The sequence below is a fragment of the Meriones unguiculatus genome, chromosome 11 (assembly GCF_030254825.1).
Source record: "Meriones unguiculatus strain TT.TT164.6M chromosome 11, Bangor_MerUng_6.1, whole genome shotgun sequence".
NCBI classification, from domain to species: Eukaryota; Metazoa; Chordata; class Mammalia; order Rodentia; family Muridae; genus Meriones; species Meriones unguiculatus.
Genome location: NC_083359.1, coordinates 100,382,307 through 100,409,771, shown reverse-complemented (window position 1 = coordinate 100,409,771; position 27,465 = coordinate 100,382,307). Strand labels below are relative to the sequence as shown.

General features: G+C 38.9%; 1 protein-coding gene across 4 annotated transcripts in view; it reads left to right on the top strand.

The window, feature by feature from the left end:
* Positions 1–25,018, top strand: part of Wdr26 (WD repeat domain 26) — a 44,075-nt gene extending 19,057 nt beyond the window's left edge. For 2 of the 4 annotated variants that reach the window (XR_009584667.1, XR_009584666.1), the window contains exons 7-15: positions 22–160; positions 7,302–7,442; positions 10,835–10,954; positions 12,876–13,021; positions 13,489–13,567; positions 14,517–14,646; positions 16,639–16,824; positions 17,705–17,887; positions 20,437–25,018. Coding sequence is in view for 2 of the 4 variants with exons in the window: in XM_021633627.2 (XP_021489302.1) it covers positions 22–160; positions 7,302–7,442; positions 10,835–10,954; positions 12,876–13,021; positions 13,489–13,567; positions 14,517–14,646; positions 16,639–16,824; positions 20,437–20,462 (967 nt within the window). In the remaining 2 variants the exon portion in view is untranslated. The remainder of the gene's footprint in view (positions 1–21; positions 161–7,301; positions 7,443–10,834; positions 10,955–12,875; positions 13,022–13,488; positions 13,568–14,516; positions 14,647–16,638; positions 16,825–17,704; positions 17,888–20,436) is intronic. The other 2 variants (XM_021633627.2, XM_021633630.2) reach the window with 1 other exon arrangement.
* The last annotated feature ends 2,447 nt before the right edge of the window (positions 25,019–27,465 follow it).

Here is a 27,465-nt window from a genome sequence, read left to right as displayed (position 1 = left end):
GTGTGAATTTCTTTGTTTTAGGAGGCAGTTCCCCTGTTACACTCAGCAGATACTTACAGAGCATTGTAATGAAGTGTGGTTCTGTAAATTCTCTAATGATGGCACTAAACTAGCAACAGGATCAAAGGATACCACAGTTATCATATGGCAAGTTGATCCGGTATGTATTCCTGCAAGAGTCCTTAGATTGCAAACAGAGGCAATTTTATTTTTTTTAATTTATTTATTTTACTGTGTATGTTGGCACAGCATGTGCCTGTGTGCATTGTGTGTGTGTGTGTGTGTGTGTGTGTGTGTGTGTGTGTGTGTGTGTTTACATCATATGTGTGCCTTGCTTGCACAGGCCTGAAGAATGCAGCTAATCCAAGTTACAGATGGCTGTGAGCCACCGTGTAGATGCCAGCAATTAAACCAAGGTGCTCTGCAAAAGCAGCAGTGCCAAGCCATCTCTTCAGCCCCAAGAGGGGATACTTTTGAATCTTAACTCACTGGCCTTTTGGGGGTGGGGTGCTAGGGAGGATTGGTTCTGGCATAGGTTTCTCTGTGTTGCCCTGGCTGTCCTGGAACACTCACTCCGTAGACCAAGGTTGGCTTCGAACTCAGACATCCCCCTGCCCCTGCCTCCTGAGTGCTGGGACTAAAGGCATGCACCACCGCCATCCAGCCATCCAGCTGCTTACCTATTTTTAATATACATATGTCTAAGTGGTGGTCCTCTGCAAGTACCTTTTTAGTCATGTTTGTCACGGTCTTCCTTAGTTTCCCAGGCTAGTCTGGTCTGGAACTCAAAACTCTCCTGCCCCAGCCTTTCTGAACAATGGGCAGATCTAGAGCTGTATCATCATGTCTTATTGTGTTGATCAAGTTTGTCTATACTTTTTTGTTGTTGTTGTTATGTTTATAGATTAATATTACCCTAATTGTTCAGTGTTAAATATTAGAGATTGTGCTAAGTTGATTGTTTAATTCTCTGAGTGACTCGGAGGTGCTGAAATATAATCTTGAGATGAGGAAACTAGGATAGAAATGTTAAGCCAGAGTATAGTTTAATAGATCTCATGTGCAGTGTTCCCTGGTTTTCCCCAATGATAATACTTGAAAATTATTGCATATGGATTTTTAAGTGATAAGTTTTCTCTACTAATAATTGTCTTTACCACTAGAAAGCCTACAGACAGTGTAGAAATACGTGTGTTCATTTCTTTTAAGGAATCAAACATTTTTGTCTATTAGTAAAATAAAAAAAAAATCTGATTCCAAATAGGTTAGGGAGCCATTCACCTAACATCTAAAGTAATAAAACTTGGTTTAAAGCTAAAATAACGGCTTTTGCCTCTTGATAAATATTATTAGCCAAATAAACAAGAAAGGAGTCTTAGAACATGCCAGCCTGGAGACCTGATTTTCCTCCCTGGGACCTACTTAAAGGATGAAAGAACTGACTCGGAAGTTATCTTGACATGCAGGTCATGGCATGTAAGCCTCCACACAAGTGTCTGCCCGGACAACACACACAACAAATAATTTTAGTTTTTCGAGACAGTTTTTTTCTGTGTCGCCTTGGCTATCCTGGATTCAAGTCATGCGCCACCACTGCCTGGCTGCAAATAATTTAAAGCCACCATAGAAGGAAAAATACAAATTTGAGACAGGTACTACTTTAGTGCTTACCTGTGATACGCTGTAATTGGTGGCAGGAAACCACAGCGTTCTTTGCTACAAATAAGGAGGTCTGTCTTTGCTTGTAGTATAATACCTAGTTAACAATTTTAAAAACTTCTTGGTTGTCCTAAAATGGTACTGTTAAATACACAAGCCAAAATACATAGCCAGTGTGCCTATCTGTCCATCTGTTTATCTACTTACCTATATATATATATCATTTACACATATACATATAAAATTATGCTAATTACTTAAGGAACCTAAGTATTGAAGTGTAGGCTCTCAATATAGAATGAATATGTACGATATATGATGTTTCTTTTATTTTCTTTAAAGATTTATTTATACATACGAACATTATTTGCATGTATGCCTGCATGACAGAAGAGCACACCAAATCTCATTACAGATGGTTCTAAGCCACCATGTGGTTGCTGGGAATTGAACTCAGGACCTCTGGAAGAGCAATCCACCTCTCCAGCCCTAATATTTTTTTATTAACATTAAATAGTTTTTGTAGTAGGTAATTAATGACTGTCAGCATTCTGAATTAGTAACAAATAACATTGTATGGTATCTGCAGCAATCATATGAAAGAATTTGAAATTTTTCTTTTAAGGGATATTTTGTTATCTACTGTACTACCTAATAACTCTTTGTACTGTAGTATACTGTGTCTGTTTAAATGAATTAGTGATAAACTCAGTCACAGACAATTCATTGGTGTCCATTAAGGAACAGAAATAATAAGCATTTTTCCTCAGGGTAATTTAACCAACAATGAGCCCAGATATTAATTCTTTACTTCTTTCTCTCCCTTGAGTCCCGGTCTTCTGTGTGAGTCTGAATCAGCCTCAATGCTGTTTTGTGTGTCTGTCCCTGTTCCCAAAAAGGGCTTTTGCCTTTTTGTTTTTTTAATGACCAGCACAAAAAGCATCACATGGGGAAGGAACAGAAGAATAGATATTTTTACAAAAAACTTTTTTTTTTTTTGAGACAGTCTCTGTGTGTGTAGCTTTGGCTATTCTGGACTCTTTGTAGACCAGGCTGGCCAGGAGCTCACAGAGATCTGCCTGCCTCTGCCTGGGATTACAGGCGTGCACCACTGTTCCAGCTTTCCTAATTGCTTGCTTTTTTTTCTTTCTTTTCTTTTTTCTTTTTTTTAACAAGGAATAATGTCACTGACTCCAACTGACCCAGACAACAAACAAATGCTATCAAGTAATTTCCGTATGTTGTTTCCAGCATTTATAGTAGATATTTATGTTATTAGGTCACTTTCACCCTGTTTTCAGCAAATGATTATCACAGCATACATACACAGACCCATTACTTTGGGTCTGGGCATGGAAGCTTACATAACTTGAAATCGCAGCTGTACATTCTCTTAGGTTGGGAAATCCAAGGCAAGGCAGGTGAGGTTGGTTGCTTGTATTGTCTTCTTCTTTTTGGTTTGTTTGGTTTGGTTTTTGAGGCAGGCTGTCTGTGGAGCTCTGGCTGGCTGTGACTCAAAAGGGCTCCACCCGCCTCTTCCTCGGGAGTCGCGGGGTAAAGGCGTGTGCCACCACACCTTGCTGCGTTGCTCTTTTAAAGGCAGCTTAAACAAACGGGCTGAGTAGAATTGCAGCTGTGAGTGACCTCAAGGTAGGATTAACTTTGGCTGCGAGGCCCAGCAGAAGGTAAGAGGTAGCTTTATAACAATTCATCACCGTAGTTACTAAGACATTAACTTGGTTAATTTCCCTACATTCAAGATGGAAGAAAGCTGGGTGGTGCTTGAACATGGGATTAGCTCCAGCACTCAGGAAGCTGAGGCCAGCCAGGGCTACACAGAGAAACCCTGTCTCAAAACAACAACAAAAGATGAAATACTAAATTTCAGGCACTGCTTATCCAAGACCTTGCTTCTGTCCATGGAAACTTTCTTCTAGATGACAGGCTAAGAATAAGAACCCTGCTGGAGAGATGGCTCAGAGGTTAAGAACACTGGCTGCTCTTCTAGAGGTCCTGAGTTCAATTCCCAGCAACCACATAGTGGCTCACAACCATCTATAATGAGATCTGGTGACTTCTTCTGTACATGCAGACAGAACATTGTATATATAATAAAAAAAGAACCCCATCAAAGGATTATAAAATGCAATTAAATAAGCATTATGTTTATATTCAATTGAATTATTATGGGGATTTAAGGGAACCTTATAGGTAGAAGTACCTTAATAGAGCTATGTGGAGACAAAAGGGTATTCTGATAGGAGGAATATTTCTAAATAATTTAAGTTGTTGCAAATAGCACTAGAAAAGTTTGGGATCAACTCATGGCCTCTGAATTCTAAGGGGTTTTATTACATTTGTTTTTCTAGCAGCTATGCGTGAGATGCCCACTTTATTTTAGCCAATATAAAATGCCTGTTGTATGCCAGGTTTTTTTTTTTAATCTAGGCAGCTGAACATATGAGAATAAGCCCTGATTAGTCTATAAAGGACAGTGGGAGTTTAAAAGAGTTGTTGCTATATCTAGAAAGCTAAGGAAACCAAGAAAAGATTTTAGGTGAAAGGTCAAAGAACTACTTAGGCAAAACTGGTTAGGAACAGCCTAGTGCCTTTTGAGAGACCAGGAGGTGAATTTAGTAAAGCAAATCTTTTGTGTCTTTTGCTGAGGAGTTTAGATTTGTATGCCAGTGTTTCCCAGAGTTTTTCTTGAACTACTGGTATGCAGAATGTAATAGGTATTAATTGTAAGGATTTTTTTCTTGACCATATTAACTTAGAAATGCAGAATTAATGCATAGATTACAATCTGAAATGTGAGGGTGATTTTTAGATGGCTGTGTATACAACGTACTTTGAGACTGATTAATTCTTGATATGGTAGTACTTTTCAAATACTATTTGAGAAGTTGACCGTGTTCTTGGGGGAAATCAACAGCACGGGGTGTTTTGCTGCATGTACGTCTGTGCACACTTTCTGTGGAGGACAGAAGAGTGTTGGCTCCCACGGGACTGGGAGTTAGACGGACGGAAGCTGCTGCGTTGGTGCGGGACGTCAAATGAGGTCCTGTGAAAGAGCAGTGTCTTTATCCATTATGGAGCTATTTTTTATTGGGGTATATTAAATAGTTGATTTCTCCCTCTTGTTCTCTTCCCCTCTCCCTGTCTCTCCCTCTATCCCTCCTCCCCACCTTTCTCTTTTCTCCTTTTCTCCCATGTTTTTTGAGGCAGGATCTTGCTGTGTAATCCAGCCCAGCCTATCCTTGAATTTATGGTGTTCCTATGTCTAATTTCCCAAGTACTGAAATAACAGGCATTTTCAAACAGGCCTGAATAAAACAATTAGTTTTCAGCTGGGTGAGGTGATACATATCTATAATCCCAGCACTATTTCTAAAGGAGGTTATTATTAATTTAGAAGCAAATCTTTATGTTTATCTGGAGTACTGTTTTGTCCAGATTTTGTTCTTTAATCAGAAAAGACTGTAAGCCAGTGTGAACTGTTGATCAGCTTCAGATATGTGATGCCTCTTAGCACCTCAGAGAAGTCAGAAGTTGTGTTGTTCGATGTTTGTTTTTCTCATGATCTTGGGTTAGACTATACTGTCATGAGAGAGAGACTTGGGGCCTGTGAATAACCAGGGTGGTGAACAGTCCACCTCACAGTTCAGTTTCTGGAGCTAGGAGATTTTAATCTTATCAGACTAGTTTCAGACCTGTCTCTAGTTCCTTATAATACATCACATGGACCTTCCTATCCCAGGCTTAAAATCAGGCTCAAGGGGCTAGAGAGATGGCCTGGGACTAAGAGCATTTCCTGATCTTCCAGAGGACCCCAGTTCAGTTCCCAGCACCAATATCAGGCCATTCAGACCACTCAAAACTTCATGTTACTCCAGCTCCAATGGACCCAACACCCTTTTCTGACCTCTGCAAGTAAGAGTAAATCTTAATATATTTTTGAGTTGGGCTCAGTAGCTCTAGTCCAATACCTAAAACATATTACTAGATTTTTTTAAAACTTACTTTATTTTCTTTTTAATTCTTAAAACAGAAGCTTGGAGTTTGTTTTCTGTCCCACCCCTAAGTGTTGGGGATTGAATTTAGGGCATCATTCAGAGTATCCTCCTCTCTTCTCTTTAGTTCTGACTTGTGTGTGTGTGTAACTTCTGGCTTATTTTGTTTCTTGAGTCTTTTCCTTCTGGTTCTTCATCAGTATAGCTGTTCCCACCCTCCTTAACACGTTATGTTTTGTTACATAGTTCCTAAGTTGGCATTTTTACGTGACGATATAAAATTGAGTTGTTACTGTGACGTGAGCATGTCAGCTCTTTGGCACTTACCCATTTGCATTGTATGTACAGCCTTAGAGTCAGGAAGCCCCAGACACAGATTTCGTAATCTTCCGAAAACTCCCATTTGCTTCCCTGGGTGGTTATGTTGTTATTAATGATATTGTGTTGATATCATTATTGATGATAAAAGACTTAATGAGGTAGATGAATATTCGTAAGTAGGGTTGATGTTGATTTGTTAGTGGAAGTGTAGTATGATGCAGTCACGTGGAAAAGCTGGTCAGTTTTAAAGTAGTAGACAGCAAATGATCCAGGAATTCTGTTGTTGTGTATATACTTAGAGAAATTGAAAACAGGCCGGGTGGTGGCAGTACAGACCTTTAAACCCAGCACTTCAGATCTCTGGGTTCACGGCCATCCTGGTTTACATAGTTAGTTCCAGGACAGCCAAGGCTACACAGAGAAACCCTGTCTCAAAAAAAGAAAAAACAAAAGTCCACAGAAAAATGCATGCTTATTTTTAGCCATTCTATTCTTTTTTTATTGAGGTGGGGCTGAGACAGGGTTTCTCTGTATAACTGCACTGGCTCTCCTGGAACTCACAGAGATTTACCTTCCTCTGCCTCCTGAGTACTGAGGTTAAAGGCTTGCGCTGACATGACGGTACCATTTTATTCTTTATATTCAAAAAGGTAAAAGTCAAATGAACAAAGTGTGTTTATAAAATGGAATATTACTCAATAAAATTAGATACCCTATAGCTTGAACAGAGACATTGGAATGAATGAAGCTACCAACTACCAGAGACTGTATCATGTTTAATTTCACTTAAATGAACTATCCAGAATAGATAGATCAATAAAAAACAAAGTAGTGGTTTCTGAGAACTGCAGGGAGAGAAATGATTACTAAAAGATAAGGGATTTCTTTAGGGGTGATGATAAAAATGTTATAAAATTAGATAATGGTTGTTTTACAAGACTGAATACATTTAAACTGTTGAACTATATACTCTTAAGAGGATGTATTTTCTCTTTGTCAGTGAAGTTATTCAGATCTTTAAAAAGTAGTTTTTTGGTGTGCATATTTACTTTCATTTCAGTTCCTTTCAAATTTCCTAAAGGCAGGTTCTGTGACAAGTTTCATATTCCTTCTCAGTACACAATATCCTCTGTAGAGTAGGTGATTAATAGGTGTGAGCGAATCTCTATGGAGCAAGCTGCCTGAGCTTAAGCTGGATTGGCATAGAAAGGTCTCAGAATAAGTGAGAACATCTATGTACTTAAGTGCTAGAAAATGGTAGCTTTTTGGGATGGGAGTTAACCGAGTTGTCTATTTTGTTTTTTTTAGGATACACATCTGCTAAAACTGCTTAAAACATTAGAAGGACATGCCTATGGTGTCTCTTACATTGCGTGGAGTCCAGATGACAGCTACCTTGTTGCTTGTGGTCCAGATGACTGCTCTGAGCTTTGGCTTTGGAATGTACAAGTGAGCGAGTTCTATCCTTGGTTTAAGTCCAACATACATATTTGTCAACACTTTATTCTTAGCTAAAGTAGTAGCCCATGCCTTTAATCCCAGCACTTAGGAGGCGGAGGCAGGCGTATCTCTGAGGCCAGTTTTGTCTACAGAGTGAGTGCCAGGATAGCCAGGGCTACACAGACTGTTTATTTAAAAAACAAAACAAAACAACTTTATTCTTAGTTTATACAGCAGAACCGTTTAAATAGTACTTCAAGTGTTTATAATGCGGGTGTTGAGATTTATAAATTTAAATATATGCTGGATATAAAGTTTAATTTATTAAAGGATGGTCAGTAAGCATTCCAGCATGCTTTGCTTTGTTTAGTGAAAATTATACTGTTGAATCAGACAAGAGATTTGTATTTTCATCACTCTGCATGAAATCTAACCCTTCAAGTATAAAGTATCTGCCAAATAAAATTTCCCGTTTTGATGGCAAGTGCACTATCTTAACCTACATTTTGTAGTCTGAGCTAGTTTAGAACAACTAAAGAATGTTGTAAGAACATACTTTTATTATATTACTGTTTCTAACTTAAAGTTTAATCTATGTTCTTGTCTTAGAAAAACTTGGCATTAGGTTCACTCTATTTAACATGTTTTTGAAAACCCAAATTTAAACTCTGAATAAAAGAATGAAACTGTGGTTTGAATATAAAAGTGAAACTTGATGGGATGGGATTTTCAGTCTAGTAACTGTTGATATAAGACTGGAAAGCAGAGGTAGGAGGATCTCTAAGTTCAGGGCCACCTGGTCTACATAGCAAGCTCCAGGACAGCTGGGACTATAATTAAAAAACAATAATAATAATAATACCCCACAGAAATGACTTAGGTGGTAGCATGGAGGCATGAAGAACACAGTGAATACTAAGATGTAGCTGCGATTGAGGCACAGACTTCTAATGCTGTTTGGGTAAGGTTTTCTTACTACTCCTCTTTCCTTTCCTTACACCAAGTTTTGAAGAGAATTTTCAGATATTAGAAATTTGAGAGGCTGAAGGGATGGTTAAGAGCAAACACTGCTCTTTCAGAGGACCCGAGTTTGGTGCCCGCACAAAATCAAGCACGACACAAATGCCAGAACTCCACCTCCAGAAGATAGAAAAATCCTAAAAGTTAAGCCAGACATAGTGTCTCCTACCTATAATCCACCTGTGAATCTGAGGCAAGGAATACTGTTGTGAGGCTGAGGCCCACATGACCTTCGACGTGAGTGGCCCAACCTGAGCAGCAGCAAAGTTGTAAGAATAGTATAGCTGCTTGAGATAGTGCATGCCTGTAATCCTATCTGAGAGTCAGGAGCGAGAGTTCAGAGTCATCCTCACCTGCATACAAGTTAGAGACCAGCATGTTTCCAAAAAGAAGACAAAGAACAATGGTATAGTGATCACATATGTGCCCACCACCCTGAATTTGATAGTGATATTAAATGTGTACATATGTACATAAAAACATATATACTTCAACATCCAGATCCAATGTATTTAAAAGTAAATACTTTTACTTTACTCTGTAATCCCTAAGTATTCAAGCATGTATCCTCAAAAATAACATTATCCTGCATGACATTATTTTATGTGTATAAACTTTTTCCTTGTGTGGATGTATACGCACCATATGTGTGCCTGGTGCCTGTGAGGTTGGAGAAAGCATCAGATCCCCTGGAACTGAGGTTACTGATGGTTGTAAATCACCATGAGGATGCTAGGAACCAAACCCTGCTCTTCTGGAAGAGCAATAAATGCTCTTAATGGGTGAGCGATCTTTATCCCCTAACTATTATTTTCTAATACATAACCCAAGTCTCATTTTGTTTCAGAATTATCTTTGATATGCTATTTGTATCAAGCCAGCAGTTAACCACCGTTATATTTGGGACTGGGTTAGGGAAATGGCCCAGAATAAAAACACAGAATAGCACAAATTGAATCTGATCTAAATGACTTTTCTTTTTTTCCCATTAAATCTTTTTCCTCTTTTGCAGTAGCTATATATAGTCCTACTAGGGACTGGCCAGGATGACTGGCACTTGTACCAGTACTAGTCTGTACATAACTCAGGTTTTAGTTTCTGGGCAGTGGTTGTTAAGGTATAACTGTCCCTATGCACTGCTTGATAAGTTAAGGCTTTTCTTAGAAGTCAGAAGCCTTAAGAAGTCCGAAGGCTGTTTATGTTTTAAAATAGGTTTCTAATCAAATGACCTCCTGTACCCACTCTTCTGGGCATAATAGAAGGAAAACATTGCTCCCCCAGAACTCACTGTTTTAACATACTTGTTAAAAGTAAGCACCCAAGGTTGGGGTGTTTTTTGTATTTGTATTTAAACTTTTAACTGTTTTGGTCAAGTGACTACAACGGTAATTAAGTGGCTGAGATTGGGGAAGGATTTAGATGTTGAATTGGGTGTTTTATTTTATTCTGGTTTTTGTTGTTCTTTTCATATAAGGGAGACATCTAGTTTTCTACTTTGTGCCTCTTGTGCCTTTATAACTTGGCCCCAGGTACCTAATCATACCCTTTGTTTTCACTATTTTTACTTTTGATTACCCATTTCTCACAGGAAAATTATGCCCATGTACTTTTTATTATACCAAGGGCAGCTATTACCTCTCAGATCCTGTTTCTAATCCCTGAACAAAATGGAACAAGACTAGATTAAATGGTATGTGTAATGTCTCCTAAGTTGAATAACTTAGAACATGTAACAGGAGGATGTCTGAGGTTTAAGCAGCTAAACAATCTTACTTAAATGGAAGCTTTGTAGAATGCTATGCTAAACAGTACAGAGATTTATTTTCTTTGTTCTGCTTTTAATTGAAATAGTTACATATTGGAAAAAAAGTAGTCTTTTCCTATCTTGCCGTATTGTGAACATTTGAATATGAAATTTAGCATAATTAAAATTGTCCTTAGCATGTTTTAAGGGCATAGTTTTACTACCCATTGTGTTCGTAAAGAATTGCTTATTGCATTAACTGTAGTTTTAGGATAAAATTCATAAGGAATTTTGGCCTGAGGGAAGCTTAGAAGGATTTAGGTGTGTAGCTGTGGCTTTTTCATTGTCTTGATTGTGAAAAAGTACGTTAGTTTATGAATACAATTCTTTTGAAATGAGAAATTTATTAAAGCTTATTTCGTCGTATCAGAACTTCTTAATTTTTCTTTAAGTGCTATAGTCTTGTTTCTGGTGAGGCCGTCAAATTATGTTTCTCTGATTAGGAAAATACCCCCGTTACCTTCCTTTTTCCTTCTCCTTCCTCTTCCCCTCTCTTCCTTTCCAGCCTTTTCTTTCTTTACATATACCCCTTAGAGAGGAATCTTAACATCTTATCTACAGTATTATTTCATTATAGACGGGAGAATTAAGAACAAAAATGAGCCAATCTCATGAAGACAGTTTGACCAGTGTAGCCTGGAATCCAGATGGGAAACGTTTTGTGACGGGAGGTCAGCGTGGACAGTTTTATCAGTGTGTAAGTATTGAGTCCCTGCCTTCTTGCCAGTCAGTATCTGCCTGTTTAAAAGTACATTGAAATGTTTTTTTTTGTTTGTTTGTTTGTTTGTTTTTTTAATTTCTTTGTTTCTAATGATTGCTTTAAATTTACAGTTGTCAGGCATGGTGGCATCTGCTTTAAATCACAGTACTTGAATAGTAGAGATAGACAAATCTCTACTATTCTATAGGCTAGCCAAAGCTATATAGCAAGACCCATCTCAAAAAAAAAAAACACACACACACACACACAGAGATGAAGATAAAATAAATTTGCAGATTCATTTGACACATGTTATATGAAAACCTGTTTTACCATTCTCTTAAATGAATATTTAATAGAATTTATGTTACCTTTTTCTTTTCTCCCATTTTAGGTATTCATGAGAAGTGTAGAATTAGCTAGGCATGGTGGCTATAATCCCAGCATTTGGGAGGCAGAGGCAAGTGGATTTCTGAGTTCTAGGCCAGCCAGGACTACATAGTGAGACCCTGTCTCAAAAACAAAGGTACTAATTTATAGGGCTGAAAAGTTTAGCAATTTTCTTTTGAGTGGTTTTAGGCCTTCTTAAGCAAAATACTGCTAGCCAGGCTTGGTGGGCTGTGCATATAATCCCTGAGCTTGGGAGGCTGAGGCAAGAGAATTGCAAAGAGTTAAAGGGTAGCTGGCCTGTAGTGAGTTCCATACCAGCCTGGACTAAAAAGTGAGACCCCCATCTCAAGAAATAAACAATAACTGTAGGACTGAGCTCAGTTAGAAGAAAGTCTGGCTCGCGTATATAGCTTCTAGTTTGCTCCCCGCGGCCCAGTAAAACTGCGCATTGAGGTATACACCATAATTCCAGCATTTGGGAGGTAGAGACAATAGGACCCTAAGTTCAAGGTCCTCCTTGGCTGCACAGTTAGCCTGGGATATATGAGACCTTGTGTGTGACAACAACAAACACAAGGACGCTGAATTTGATGGCTAGACTACATAGAAGTAAAAACATTAAATGCTGGGGCTGAAAGGATGGCTTAGCAGTTGAGCATGCAGTTCCCTTCTGTAGGACCCAGGATGTCTTCCCAGCTCCCGTGTTGAGTGGCTCACAACTACCTCTAACTCTGCTTTCAGAGGATCCAATGTCCTCTCTGGCTTCTGTGGGTAACTACCCATGTACATGCGCACACACCCTCACATGGGCACACAATTTTAAAAATTAACCCGTAAATAAAAGTGATGACGGGGCAGGCTGGAGAGACGGCTGTCTGCTCTTCCAAAGGACTCAGGTTCAATTCCCAGCACCCATATGGCAGCTCACAACTGTCTGTAACTGCAGTTCCAAGGGATCTGATATCATCACACTAATGTACATAAAATAAAATTAAACAAATTATCAAAAAAAAAGTGATGACTGCTGACAACATACTTCAGTCATTTAAAGTCATATGGTTATAATAGGTGTTTTCAGATTATTTGTAATTTTTTTTTCTTACTGCATCTCTTCAGTTAGGTGCTTATTTAGATAAACTCTGTAGTTGGTCTTTATGGAATAAAACACATTTTAATAGGCTATGCAACAGACCTCTTCTGGGTAAGTCATTTAATATCCTTCAAGGGCAGCTCACTGACATTCCAATTACAATATCTCCTTGGGTAGGTGATGAAAGTTGCTACTTTGAAGTAAGATGACGCTTATGGAATTTATAGCTGTTTATTGTAGCAGGTTATAAACTATTAATTCTTAGTTCTTGTTTTTCATATCTCATCTTTGCATGTCATAGTGTTCCAGTACAGACCTGTAGTCAAAGCCCCACCAGTTAAGGTGCTTGTCGAGCTGTTCTCATAAGGAATTGCCAAGCATTTCTTTCAGGTCTGTTTTCTCAGTGGTTTTTGTTTATTTTATTTCTTTTCTGCTTAGGACCTGGATGGAAATCTTTTGGACTCCTGGGAGGGGGTGAGAGTGCAATGCCTATGGTGCTTGAGTGATGGGAAGACTGTACTGGCTTCTGACACACACCAGAGAATCCGGGGCTACAACTTCGAGGACCTTACAGATAGAAACATGTAACCATTATTTTGTTTCCATCAGAAATTGTCTAATTTAACCAGGCATCATGGTGTACCCCCTTAGTCTTAGAGCTGGGGAGGCAGAGACAGGTGGATCTCTGAGTTCAAGGCCAGCCTGGTCTACAAAGTGAGTTCTAGGACAGCCAGGGCGACACAGAGAAATCTGTCTTGAAAAACCACAAAAAATAAATAAATGAATAAATAGATAAATAAATAAATGAATAAATAAATAAGGCTGTAATTTATAGTAAAATGTATGTATTTGGGCTTTTTCAGAAAAGCAATTTTTTTGTTTTTTATTTTGATTGGTTATTTGAATTGGTATTTAGGTGGTACTTGTTAACTCATTTTGATTAACATATAAGGCAAAAATGTCATTTAAGCTATAGTATTTTGTAGTCTCTCATAACTTGAAGTTCTTGACTCTTCATTTGCTATTCCTGACAAATTATTTCTGATTACAGAGTCCAGGAAGATCATCCTATTATGTCATTTACAATTTCAAAAAATGGCCGATTAGCTTTGTTAAATGTAGCAACTCAGGTATGTTTTTTGTTTTTGTTTGTTTGTTTGTTTTTTACAACTTTTAGAAAAATTCAGCTTAGTAAAGGTTTCTTTCTGTTTTAGTAAGAATGTTAAATATGTGTGTTTAGTGTTTAAATGTGTAGGGGTTAGCTATAAGTTAATTGAAATACTAGCAGTTTGCACAAATAGGAAATGAAATGCTCTAATGGGCAAAGGAATATTAACAAATTCTTGTAAATTTTATGAGATTGGGTATGGTAAACCCTGCCTTTGTCCCAGAAATTGATGGGCTTTTCTGTGAATTTAAGAGCAGCCTACTTCATAGCAGGTCCAAGCCCCCCGGGGCTAGATCAGTGGTTCTCAACCTATGGTTTCAAATGACTCTTTCATTGGACCACCTATCAGATAGCCTGCCTATTAGATAGTTACTTTACGATCATAACAGTAGCAAAATTACAGTTAATAATTTCCTGTTGGAGGTCACCACAACACAACGAACTACAGTAAAAGGACACAGCGTTAGGGAGGTTGAACCACTTGCCTAGATAGTCTCTGTCCTTTAAAAAAACAAAACAAAAACTACTAAGTTAGTGACATTGTATGAGCCTGTTATTCTCAGGAGCTTGGAGGCCAGGTGTAGTGGTGAACACTTTCCCACCAGCACTAGGGGGAATTTCGGCCAGCCTCGTCGACAGAGCAAGTTCCAAGACAGCCAGGGCCACACAGAGAAGCTCTTGTAACCAAGAAGGGAGTGAGGGTGGGACAAGGAAGGAAGAAAAGAAAGAATTTGGGAAGATTTATCATTTTCAGGGGAGCCTGAGGCATACAGTGAGATTGTCTTTTTAAAAACAACAACAACAAAAAAGCCACATAGAGGAAGCAGAATCAGCCAGGCTATATAGAGACCCTGTCACCCTGTCTCAAAAAAACAACAGCAACAAAACCTTTTTTTCTCTTTTTCCTATAGGGAGTTCACTTATGGGACTTGCAAGACAGAGTTTTAGTAAGGAAGTATCAAGGTGTTACACAAGGGTTTTATACAATTCATTCATGTTTTGGAGGCCATAATGAAGACTTCATCGCTAGTGGCAGTGAAGGTATAGTATTTTTGTACCTATTCATTCACATAGATTGACAAGTTTAAAGGTCTGTAAATCTCTCCCAGTTTTTCATGGTAGCCATGTTTCTCAGTATGTATAGATATGAGATTAAATATTTTGGTTGATTATCCAGTACATTCTTAATACTACCTTTTGGGGAGTGGCTTGAATCCTTGATGTTTTTGTTATTTTGTTGTTTTTGTTTTTGGTTGCTTGTTTATTTTCCTTTGTGTTGTTGGTATGTATTCCAGGGCCTCAAGCTGCTTATTGTTCAGTGGCTGAGCCCTTATAAGGCTTTTTTTTCCGTGGGACTGATAGTTTTTAAAGATTGGTAACAGGTTTGCTGATTGTAGTGGCTCATGCCTTGAACCCCTAGCATTTTGAAGGTGGAGGCAGAGGCAGGCAGATTTCCATGAGTTTAAGATCAGCCTGGTCTACAGAGTGAGTTTCAGGAGAGCCAGGGCTTACCCAGAGGGGCGAGGGCGGGGGAGACATTATATCAGAACCCCCCAACATTATATAGGAAAAGGGAGGGACTTGAGGATACGGCTCAGTTGGTGTTGTACTTGCCAGCATACAAAAGTGAACCTCACACACAAACCGTTCTCATGTCTCACACCTGTAATCACAGCACTAGGTACAGGCAGGAGGTCAGAAGTTCATGGTCATCCTCTGCTAGTGGTGAGTTTGAGACTGCTTGGGCTACATGAGACAGTGTTTCCAAGAAAGAAAAAAGGAAGAACTACTGTTTTTAGATAAGCAATATACTTGGCGGGACGTGCTCATCCTACAGCATACCAAGTTCCGACTTTGACGGCCACATATCCTGCTTTTGCTGCCTCATCAGTAAATATTCTTCTTGAACATGTGTTCACATGAACCAGAACTCACAGAAATCTTCCCACCTCCATGTTCTGGAATCAAAGCTGTATATCTGTCATCATACTTTTCCAAACCTGTGTTCTTTTGTTGACATACAGCTAATGGGCAGGCGTGGTGGTGCGCATTGGTTCCAGCACTTCATATGCAGAGGCAGCACACTGAGCCCTTGGTTGACCGATAAATTGTCATAGTAAGCAGCTGCTTTAGCCTGGAATTCTGCTCTAGCTTAGACCATCATCTACTAATTTGTGTATCCCTGAGCTGAGATGGATTTAACTTTTATGATCAGTTTAAGAGCTTATCATCTTCTGGAAAGTATATACGCAGTACAGACAGAAGGTGGTTGTCTGCAGTAGTCCCTAGCAGGGCCACAGTTAGGAGGCCTAACTGCACTGTAGATCAGAAGAGTTGGCTGGACTTCAGTCAGCGTCTGTGCAGCATGGGAGAAGCATAGTACCACCTCGTAGCATGGTGAGGATTTCATTTCACATACGAAATATTTAGTACTTTGTAAGCTCCCAATAAAGGTTTTATACGAGTTTTCATTCAATAAAAGTTTTCATTATTTGCTGTTTTTCAGTTTGGATGCCTTGGTTTTTTGGGTTTTTTTGTTTATGTTTCTTTCTGTCACCTAATATCTCCACAGAATGTATTATCATCTCTGTTCAAACATCTTCGTTACAATTATTTTTTTGCCTTGTGTTTTTGTGTATGTCTGTGTATGCATGCATGAATGTGAGTGCAGAGGCCAGAAGAGGAGCCACCTTACATAGGTGCTTGGGACTCGAACTCTGGTCCTCTACAAGAGCAGTAAGCACTCTTAACTGCTGAGCCATCTTGCCCCAGTTTTTAACTATTCGTTAGCAATGTATGGACAGGCTATTGCAAATAGATGTTTTTGTGGTTTTAGAGCTAGTTACTTTGAACAGAAAAAAAAAAAGTATAATTTATTAACATAGCTCTACAAAAAATGTATTAAACTATCCATATTTTATTTTATTTTTTTTATCCCTGTAAGTTGTACTGTTGAAGAATCCTGTGTTTATGGTCAGTGATTTTATTAATAACACAGCTTTCTAACATTTCTCTGAATTGCTTTACATTCAGATCACAAGGTTTACATCTGGCACAAACGTAGCGAACTGCCAATTGCAGAGCTGACAGGGCACACGCGCACAGTGAATTGTGTTAGCTGGAACCCACAGATTCCATCCATGATGGCCAGTGCCTCAGATGATGGCACTGTTAGAATATGGGGACCAGCACCTTTTATAGACCACCAGAATATTGAAGGTAAGGCCACGTAACAGTCCTTGTTTTCTCCAGATAAAACATTGCAGAGTTAACAGAACTCGTACATAACAATTTAAATAGAATATGACATCTTTTTTTGTTTTGTTTTGTTAATTTCTTCTATCTCACTTTATAGAAAGAATTTTAAAGATCTAGGATTAGGTTTTTATTTTTGAGTTTGGAGAGGCAGTGAAGCAAGTAAGATAGACTGCTACCTCATTTGCATCAAGTTAGCTATAGTAATAATTACTTTAAAGATCTTTGGGTTCAGATGTGGGTCAGTGGTCAGTGCTTCCCACATAGATGTGCAGACTTAGTTTGGACCCCAGAACCCCTGTAGTGCGGGACTATAGCAGTGAATCTCTGATCCCTTTCCTCTGTTGTCACATGGGAGGTAAACACATAGAATCCCAGACTCTGTCAGGTCAGCTAACCAGCGTGGGCAGCAGAGAGCAAGAGCTGAGAAAAGCTTTTTTTCTTGAGCTGTGAGGCAGGGACTGACACCCAAGGTTGTCTCCTGACCTCCGCATATCTTACTACCTGCGTGCGTGCACTTGTATGCATGTACATACAAATCTTATTAAAACGTTTGTTTCATCATGCTGTGTAAATGTGATATTACATGAAACATTTTATATACATGAGAACTAACCGATGTATAAAATTTGAGAAACTTTAGTTTTAATGATCATCACTTTGGGGTTTTCCTAATATGTTAGCACTGTATAGCATACTAACATGAACTGTGATGGTGAGGAAAAGAGGAAGAAACTGAAATTTCCTATGCTGCCTATGTGCCAAGTAGCATGCTCAAGAGTATATTTGCTCTCACGTATGTTCATGGTCTTGTAAGAGAAACATTTTTATTTTCATTTTATAGGGAAGGAACCAAAATATGGCAGACCTCGTTAACTTGTTGAATGCTGCCATTTCGGCAAGTCTAGGTCTGGAAGGTTTTTCCCACCACCTTGATACTTGAAGATGAAGAAAGGCATAAAGCTAACAGATGAGGACAAATTCTTGATTAAATATAATAGTACTAGAGAGAAGTAATAAATTTTATGTAAATATCTTTTTTTCCCTCAAAGAGAAAAAGTAAAAATGTCTCGTTTAGAAGGAAATAACTTATTTACAGAATGTTTTGTTCCATGTGTTCCACCTAAATAGTTCTTGTTTTTGTTTTGTTTTTCTTGTGTGTGCATGTGTGTGTGTGTGTGTGTGTGCTTACGTACCCATGCTGCTTGATTTGCCTGCTGGGAACCAAATGCTGGTCCTCTGCAAGAGTAGCAAACACTCTTGTAAAGCCTCCCACCTGAATGATATAGTAAGAAAAAAATGTCTGAAGGGTTTTAACTAATGTTTTTTATTAGAGTTAGCTTTTTAAAAAAACGAAAAACACAAATGAGGCTGGGGTGGTGGTGACCACTTTAAGGCAGAGGCCAGCCTGGCCTGCAGATTCAGTTCCAAGACAGCCAAATCTATACAGAGAAACCCTGTCTCAAAAAACAAACAAAAAAACAAAACAGAACTCCCCAGAGATGAGAATAAAAAAGCATGACAATACTAAGTAGGGGCTTAGGAACCCTTTTTCTTTTGGGTCACTACCCGAGAGTCCTAGGAAACCAACCACAGAAATCTTTAGTTCTGGTCGTCCTGTCTATGTTTCAAAGCCCACTCTCTAACATCTGATCTTTCAAGATCTGTGTCTGTAATTATTTGTAGTTTTATATTTCATTAGTCATTCAGAATGTGATTGGAAGAAGTATTGGTCATACCACAGCGGCTTCATCTTACGAGGGGTGCTGTGTCACACCACAGTGCGATAAGAGTTCACTTTGTACCTTGTGAGTTTAGGTAATGTGATAATTTACCTCAGTGGGTGGACTGAATACTCACTTGCAAGATCAGGCCCAATTCAGCAACTTCGATTATGCTACACCAGCGTAGCTCTGACCCTACAAAGATGGTCATTTTCATTTCATAGAAAAGGACTACTTTTTGAGAGGTCCTCTGGAGCCTTCATGCACATACAATGAAACTATTTCTCTAATTAAATTATATCTGTTTAGAATAGGCATTTAGAAAGTATGAGTGAGTTAAAGACAATGTTGAAAGACTGTAACATAAGGTACTTTATGTCATTTAAATAATTAAAACTATGTATGTAAAGGTCATATACATTTAATAATTTAATAATTGTGTGCAAGAGGGTGGCAGAGGCATTTGCTATGTTGAGGTCAGTGAACAGCTTGCTGGAGTTGGTTTTCTTCCCCCACGTGGATTCTGTTGATTGAACTCAGGTCTTCAAGTTTAGAAACTAGTGCTTTTTCCCATGGTGCCATCTTACTAGCCCAGTAAGTTCATAAAATGAATTTATTTCTCTGTGTTATGGGTGTTTTGCCTGAATGTGAATGTGTACTAAATGTGGTGCCTACAAAGGCCAGAAGAGGCGTCTAGTTTCCTGTGGCTGGAGTTACAGACTTTTAAGAACCCACCGTGTGCATGCTGAGGATTGAATTAGTATCTTCTGCAAGGAGGGCCATTGTTTTTAACACTGTAGCTCCTAGTTCAGTTCATTTTAAAGAGAAGTTGCTGGTCTTTTGTGATGTTACAAGGCTAATTGCCTTAGTTACTTTCTGGTTTCTGTTTGTGTGTTGGGGGTGTATAAATGGAATAGGATGAAGTATTCATACATGCTATATAAGGTGCATGAACCTTTAAAACAATATGCAGAAACAACAATATGTCAGCCATATCACGTGCTGTGATTGCATTTTATATTGAAATGGTCTAAAAATAAGTGAATCCATACAGTCCATAGTAGGTTTTTTTTTTTAATAAGGATGTTTGTGATTGCTACTAGATGGTGAAGTTGGTCCAAAATTAATATACTGATATTGTAAAAACTATGAATATACTAAAACCGTGAAACATTTTAAGTGAATTTATTTTTATGGTATGTGAACTATATCTTAATAAAGGTCATTCATTGCTCCCAAATAGACCTGGATGGTATGGTGGACTTGGAGCTTCAGTGGCTGGAGGAGTTGAGGACAGTTAGAATGTGGGCCTCCCCCTTTTACAACCAGAGTTTTCTTTTTTGCTGTAAACTACCAAGGATTTTTCTTTTTCTAATTACCTATCTCATAGTTAATTTTAAAAATAGGGATCTCTGTCAAGCATGCCTTTAATCCCAGCACTCAGGAGGCAAAGAGCTGATAGATCTCTGTGAGCTCAATACAAGCATGATCTCCGTAGTGAGTGCCAGGCCAGCCAGAGCTAGCTATCCAGCGAGACCCTGTCTCAATTACCCTACCCTGAAAAAGAAGAAGAAAAAAAATTTTAAAATAGAAATAGGAGATTCTAACAATTATTCATTCCTTTTTCTCCATTCATGAGAAATAATCATGAGGTTACATTTAATATAGAACCTAAAAACTTAGGGGGACACATTGTTTAATGATTATGAAAGTATCAAGAATTTGTTTATTGTTACTTATTCTGCTGTTATTTCTTGATGCGGATTTTGAAACTTTCTAACTGGTATCTTTTTTTTTTTTCTTTCCCTCCCTTTCTTTCTCTCTATACACATTTCATCTTGTCTTCATTCAGAGGAATGCAGTAGCATGGATAGTTGATGGCGAATTTGGAGCAGACGACTTCTGTTTAACTTAAAATTAGTCGTATTTTAATGGCTTGGGATTTGGTGCAAACAAACATGATTGATAGCTGGACAGACATGCTCGTCATGAAAAAAGAACCATTTCTGAAGCCCGATTGGGGCCAAACATTTACACCTTGCTTCATAGTAACCAGTTGATGAAGCACGTCGTTAGAACGTTGTTGGACACCATGTTGAATTATTCCCCATCGGTTGTGAAGAACTGTGCTACATTCAGGCTTACCCATTGAACTCAGTATATATATTTTTTCCTCCTGCCTTTTGTCTGGTGGGATACCATTCTTGTTGCTCTTCTGTGTAATGAAGTTCAAATGCTTGTTTGGAAACTTTATTTAACAGTTTAGAAGGCTTGATAGGAAGAGTTCATTAGTCTGAAGAGTATACATTGGACAGGAAAGAATTTTCTTTTGTTTCTCCAAATCTTTCCGCCTTATTTAGCTTGAGATCTTTGCAGCTTGGTTCATGGATTCTAGCCTTGCCCGTTGCGCAGTATATACTGATCAGATGATAAACCAGTGAACTATGTCAAAAGCACTCTCAATATTACATTTGACAAAAAGTTTTGTACTTTTCACAAAGCTTGTTGCCCCGTAAAAGGGTTAACAGCACAATTTTTTAAAAATAAATTAAGAAGTATTTATAGGATTAAAGTGACTTCATTTGTATACACTTGGAATCTAAACCAGCTTGGAAAACAGCTTCCTCTGTGACTCAGATACGCAGTGTAATGATGCTCTTGTGGAGTGCCACCAGAGACACGGCATGGCCAGACAGTGCTCACAAGGACGTGGCACAGGAAAGCCAGAGAGATACTTTGAAGGTTCCCTTTTTTATTTTATTCCCGAAGGAACATCAGTAGCTGATATTGAAGAAGTACATCAGCCGTCAGTCCAGGTTTTCAAGAAAGCTTGTTCCAAGTTCTTTTGGACTTGGGAGTCATTTTGGTGTGATCTAGCAAAATTAGCAATCAGAAGAGAGACCACTTGGGGATTTATAGTGTAGTTGAATCTTAGAAGAATTCAGAAGGCTACAAACATATATGTAAACTGGAATTAAAAACCTGAGTCATTTTTCCTAATTGCCCTTGATGTCCAACATAAAGGGATACTTGGATTAAAGAAGATTCCTTCTCAGATGTTGCCATACTGAACCTCATTCAAACTGGTGCTGTGGACAGTCTTTCCCTCCCCTCTTAGTTAAAGGGATTGTTTCCTTTATGGGGGAAAAAAAGTCTTCTCGTTTTGAAGACTTTACATCTAACGTAAGCCTGATGTTCGCCGTGTATCTTACATACGCCCCATAACTGGGTCTTAACTGCTGGGTCCAACAGTCTCCCTTGAAATTCCCTGTTTTTCAATAGAGGACAATCAGGGTGACCACAGCTATTGGAAAAAGATGTGGGATTTCTCCCAACATAAGATCTTGGTGAAGAAAAATAATTTGTAACCTACTTGTCCTTGAGGCCAAGCTAAGTCCATAGCATTCTCACCATGATCATCCCCCTTCAGAACCCTAAAATAAGTGAGAGGCTTGTGTTGAGGAATCTTTCCATTCTTGGGGGGAGGGGGCCATAGGGAGTGAAAAGTCAAGAAAAGGGAGAAAACACATTTGGCCTTAAGATAGTGTTCATTCTCCCAAAGCTCATAGTAAGGAAATGACAGGTCATAGCAGATTTTTTAATCAAGTTGGTATGTAAAAGATTCCTTTAAGCTTCATTTTGCAGAGACCACCACTTTAGAAAAGCAAAGAAATCCTGTTTTGATACTTCTCTAAGTTAAAATAATATGTTACCGTTTACCTGGTACTTTATTTTCTTGACTAAAATTACTTTCATTTTAAGCTTGAATAAAAATTTTCATTCATAACTGTATATAATTAAGTGGCAACTCCTCTTTACCTCAGTGCAGTTAAAACCTATTTTGATAGACCCTGAAGCCATTAATACATACAACCCAGTCTCTACAGTAACAATCACTAACAAAATGTGGGCATAGAACTCCACAGCTGTATACAGATGTGGTTACATTGTACTACATGGCATGTTAACACTCTCATAAATTGTGCCCATCAGGGCAATTTGGCACTCACAATCTGCTAGTGCACCCAGTCGCACCTAGATCTGAGTTTTCACAGTGCTTCTGAAGTAGTTAAAAACACTTGGAAGTAAAACTGCACTGAAAGTGAAGGACATTTTACAAGAACTTAACTCCTGTTAAAGTGGAGTTACAACTATGCAAAGGTGTTCGTAGCAGCTAGGGGAGTTTGGTTTCCAGGCCTGTCAAATTGACAGCTTCCTGTATATACTGGTACTTCAATGTGCCAACTTGCTGTGAGCGTCTGTTTCATATATTTGCCATGAAGTGATTGTGGTAGAAAGGTGGGAAAGATGGTGAAGAAATCTAGAGTTTATGATGGAAGAACCTGGTGGCAGGATTTTTCTAACCCGTAGCTACTAAGTAAAAATCTCTGACAATGTGATAAACTACATAAAGGCTTAGAAAATTCAAGCCAACCACAAGATACTAAACAATGTATAAACTGAAAAGTACCAATACTTTTTGCACATAGATCAAAATAGTGGAGAATTTTGGCTCCAAAAATCAGGTTAGTAGGCTCAATTCCATGTGCTTAAAATGTCTGTTGTTAATGCATTGATTAAGGGCTAGAGCAAGAATGAAATTAAATGTCTTTTTCCTCTAACTGGTTTTTAGTGGTAAAGTGTTGGATTTGGGGATCACTGAGGTTGGTTTGTGGGTGGTGATGAAAAGAATTAGAGTGGGCATTAGTTGGGGAAAATGAGAAAACTTCATATTTGGGTATATTCTATTAGTATTCATGCCGGCTGTACTTTCTTGCTCTTCCTGGCCAGGTAAATGTGTTCTAGTAACCCAGGTAAGTAGTTAAAACAGGGAATTTTATTTGCAAATGTCCCCATAAATTGTCCCGTTTTATTGGGTGGGAGAAGAAAAAGGGAATTCTCTGACTATAAGAAATTAAAGTATCAAAGAGCAATCTTGTCACTGATTCCTTAGAGAAAACATAAGCAGTAATTCTGCAAGAGTAGTTGATTAGGAATGCTCTGCCTCGACTGGCATTCTGTGGCATTAATAGAAAATTCTTCTTTCCCACCCCTCCCCATCTCGAAATTTTCTTTTTTAGGATGTTGGTTCCTGCAAACAAGAACTGACTCTCTGCCTCCCAGTGGGTAAATGTATCGTACATCTCTTGAAAGGGTACATACTTTACAGCAGAAGAATGGGGAGGGAAAAAAAAGAATTGTCTTTTATCTTTTGTGTCCCATTTTTTAAAATATATTCTTACCTAGCAATTTTATTTTAATGTCTCACTTAGACTTAAGCAACTCTTCCTTTGTGTTGCTGGCCAAAGCATTACCCCCATTTCCAGAACCATACCAGATCGCTTCAGTTGCTAACTTAAAGAGTGAACTTGCATTTTACACTTAGACACTTTGTAAAAGCAGGGTGGACTTAATCTAAACTTTACAGTGTTGAGCTATTGTTACAGTAGCTGCCCTAGAGTTGCAGAAACAAGCTGTACAAACCCATCCCTGTCTACTTACCCAGACAGCCTGGAGTTAATGAAGTTAATAAAAATTGTGTGCGTGTGTGTTTGAGAAAGAAAACTTGATTCATAAACACTCTAGAAAGAACCCCGAGGTCATCGTTTGTACGGAAAGTCTCATGCCCTCCCTTGAGTTTAAGGTTTGGTCAATACTTGTCTATTTTTATAAGAGTGAAATTGTGCCCCATCTTTAACCTAAGACATTTACATTATCAGGATCAATATGCTAGAATTAAATCATAACATTTTTAGGCTCAGAAGGAGGAAATGTTAATTGGCTCTTTGAAAGTGTGTTTGTGTGCGCGCTCGCTCGCACTTGCCTGCCTGCCTGTGTGTATGCTTGTGTGTGTGTGTGTGTGTGTGTGTGTATGTTTTGAGGGGACTAGATCACAAAAGCATGTATGTGCTTACAAACCAAGCTGTAGAGATCATGTAAAGAACTTGGATGTTATTCTGGAGATTTCTGAGCTATGGAAAAGTAATATGGCATTGTGGTGCGATGTGGCTAACAGAGCTGTTGGTATGGAGAAACAGTTAACTGTGGACTGCTATAAGATGTTTCCAGAGGACTGTGTTCTTAAACTTTGGGGTTTGCTTTTTTAACTGCCTCTCAGATTATATTTAGTAGTTTAAATTTCTTTGTTTTATTATTTCATTAAAGTATAAGAACTTCAGGTCTCGTATTTATTTTCACTTGTTCTACTAATTATTTACAAGACACCTTTTGGTTGACATTTATTTTATAAATGTGTGGTATATTAAATGTCTTTAATTTTTTTGTTTGATTGAGATTACAGTAACTTTGATTTGCTTTACTGGGATTTTTAAATTTTATTTTAATTACACCTTTTCCATGTCAGTGCACAGCACTTGCCCAGTCCTTTGTATTCCCTTCTCTCAATTCAATAAACAGAATGAGTAATTAAGTAATTCTTGTTGTGTTACATCTCAAAAGACTAGTTTGACCTAAGGTTTGTGAATGGAGTCTAAGGAAGCAATTTGTAGTGTACTTGAAGGCCATTGTGCAGCCAGTCATGGATAAGTTTGTATTCTAAACCTGTACTTAAATAGACATGCCTGTGAGACTCAGCTTGGAGTAGGGGTCAACTAAGATTTCAGATTTTCAAACCAATTTTTCAGATAGCTCAGCAGATAAAGGTGGTTATTGCCAGGCCTGATAACCCGTTTGATTATTAGGACCTGCATGAAAAGAGAAAGCTGCAACTACATGGCCCCCAGTGCATGGTACGTCCTTGCTGTCTGAAACTAGAGAAGGTGTGGACTCCCTGGAGTGGAACTCCAGGAGTGCGATGCAAGGGACACAGATGCCCGGACTGCTGAGCAGCCTTTTCAGCCCCACAGGGTTGATTTCTGTTGTTAATACCTCAAATAGTTAAATAGTATCCTGGTACCAATCCAGTGATTGATGTTTGACCATCACAAGACCAGACTGTAATGACACAAATTTGAAGTAGGAGCAAGAGAGTTTGAGGGACTGATTGTATCAGTGTATCTACTTAGTTACTGAGGAGGAATACACAGTTACTGACAAACTGTTAATACACTCACAGTACTTAGTATGTTCCAGTCCCTGTGAATGAGACACTTTTTATAATAGAAATATTGTAGGTTTATAAGGCAGATACTAATTCCCAGGGGAGGGGAAACAGACATGAAACTGAGATTCAAACCATACCTCTAACTCTTAAGCTCATGTTTGTAGTCATACCATAGTCTTCCCTTGGTCTGCAGATGGCTACTGGGGAAAAAAATTAAAATTAAATGACATGGGATTTGGGTTTCCTAGAGTCTTCAGACAAGTTCCTCAGCCTATCAAAAGCCAGGCCACTCATCTGTGAAAGCAGCTAATAGTATCCTACCAGATACTGAATTGAGAAGTCCTGTAAGAAAACTGAAATGGTTTGAAGAGTGATAAAGGCTATCCTAGTCTCTAAAGTTCCAGGCGGGGCAGGGCTGCTCAGGGAGTTACACTTTTAAGGGGGGGGGGGGGGCAGTAGGGGATGAGGAGCTAGAGACATGGTTCACAAGTTGGGAGAGCACTGGCTGTGCTTCAAGACAACCCAGGTTTAAATTCTCAGTGCCCACTTGGTGGCGTGGCTCACAACCACCTGTAACTCATCTCTCCTGACCTCTGCAGTAAAATACAACCTTTATAGACATTGTCCAAATGTATGGATCAGCAGTTAAGCACTTGCCTAGCATATGTGAAGCCCTGAGTTTAGTTCCCAGCACTAAGAGTGTGCAGAGGCAGCGGCTCAACACATACAAGCACTTGCCTTATGTCTACCTGTAATTTTAGTAAAATTGGAAGCAGAGACAATCACCTGGAAGGTAGCTGATGAGCTCTCACTGGGTGTGCTGGGCAATGACAAATGACATGCTCCACCTCAACAAGAGGGAAGGTGAGATCTGATTCCACAAAGTTGTCCATAAGATCCACATCCCTCCCAGGCTGTGGGGAGGGGAGTCTACACAGATTTGCTACAGAGGATGAGCCTTGTCCCACCAATCTCTGTGGTCAGCAATCTTAGCAGTTAATGAGGTTCAGTTCTATCCAGTCTGAAATAAGCAGGCACTGGGCAGATCAGTTCCAGTCATCAGGGTCTAGAAGGGACCTAACCACAGCTGGATCCATGTTCTCTTCCTTTGAGAATTGATCAATTTGAAGCAAGCTTTGGGAATAAACTCCTTGTTCAAGTGCCAGCCAAGAGTAAGTGGTTTCAGGGTTAGCAGATAGAAGATGAGGTCAGGTCTCCTACGCTGATACCACAGGCCATGGGCAGTGAGCTGAGAGGAAGAGATGTTAGGAGAGCCATGGAATAGTCTAACAATTACTATCTATACCAGGGCTGGGGTGTGTATAGCTCAGTAGTAGAGGTAGTAGAGCCAAACATATGCACAACCCCAGGTTCATTCCCTAACACCACACCAGGACGATCCTTCGATTACCTTCTAAGAGGCTGGAACTCCTGCTGGACCACACAGACAAGACATTAGTTTTGAGGCCACATAAGACTGCCACACCTTTAATCCCGGCACTCAGGGAGGCAGAGGCAGATGGATCAGTGTGAGTTTAAAGCCAGCCTGGTCTACAAATCAAGTCTAGGACAGCCAAGGCTACACAGAGAAACCCTATCTTGAAAAACTGAAAAAATAAAACAAGCAAGCTAAGGAGGGAGATGACTGCAGTGTTGTTCTGGATAACACATGTTTGATTCTCAGTACTCACTAGTTTCTCTAACTCCACTTCTAGGGGATCTGACACCTTCCTCTGGCTTCCAAGAGCACTGCACACTTGTGCACTGCCATGCAAGCAAGAAAAACTTAAAAAAAAAAAAAAAAAAAGACAAAACCTC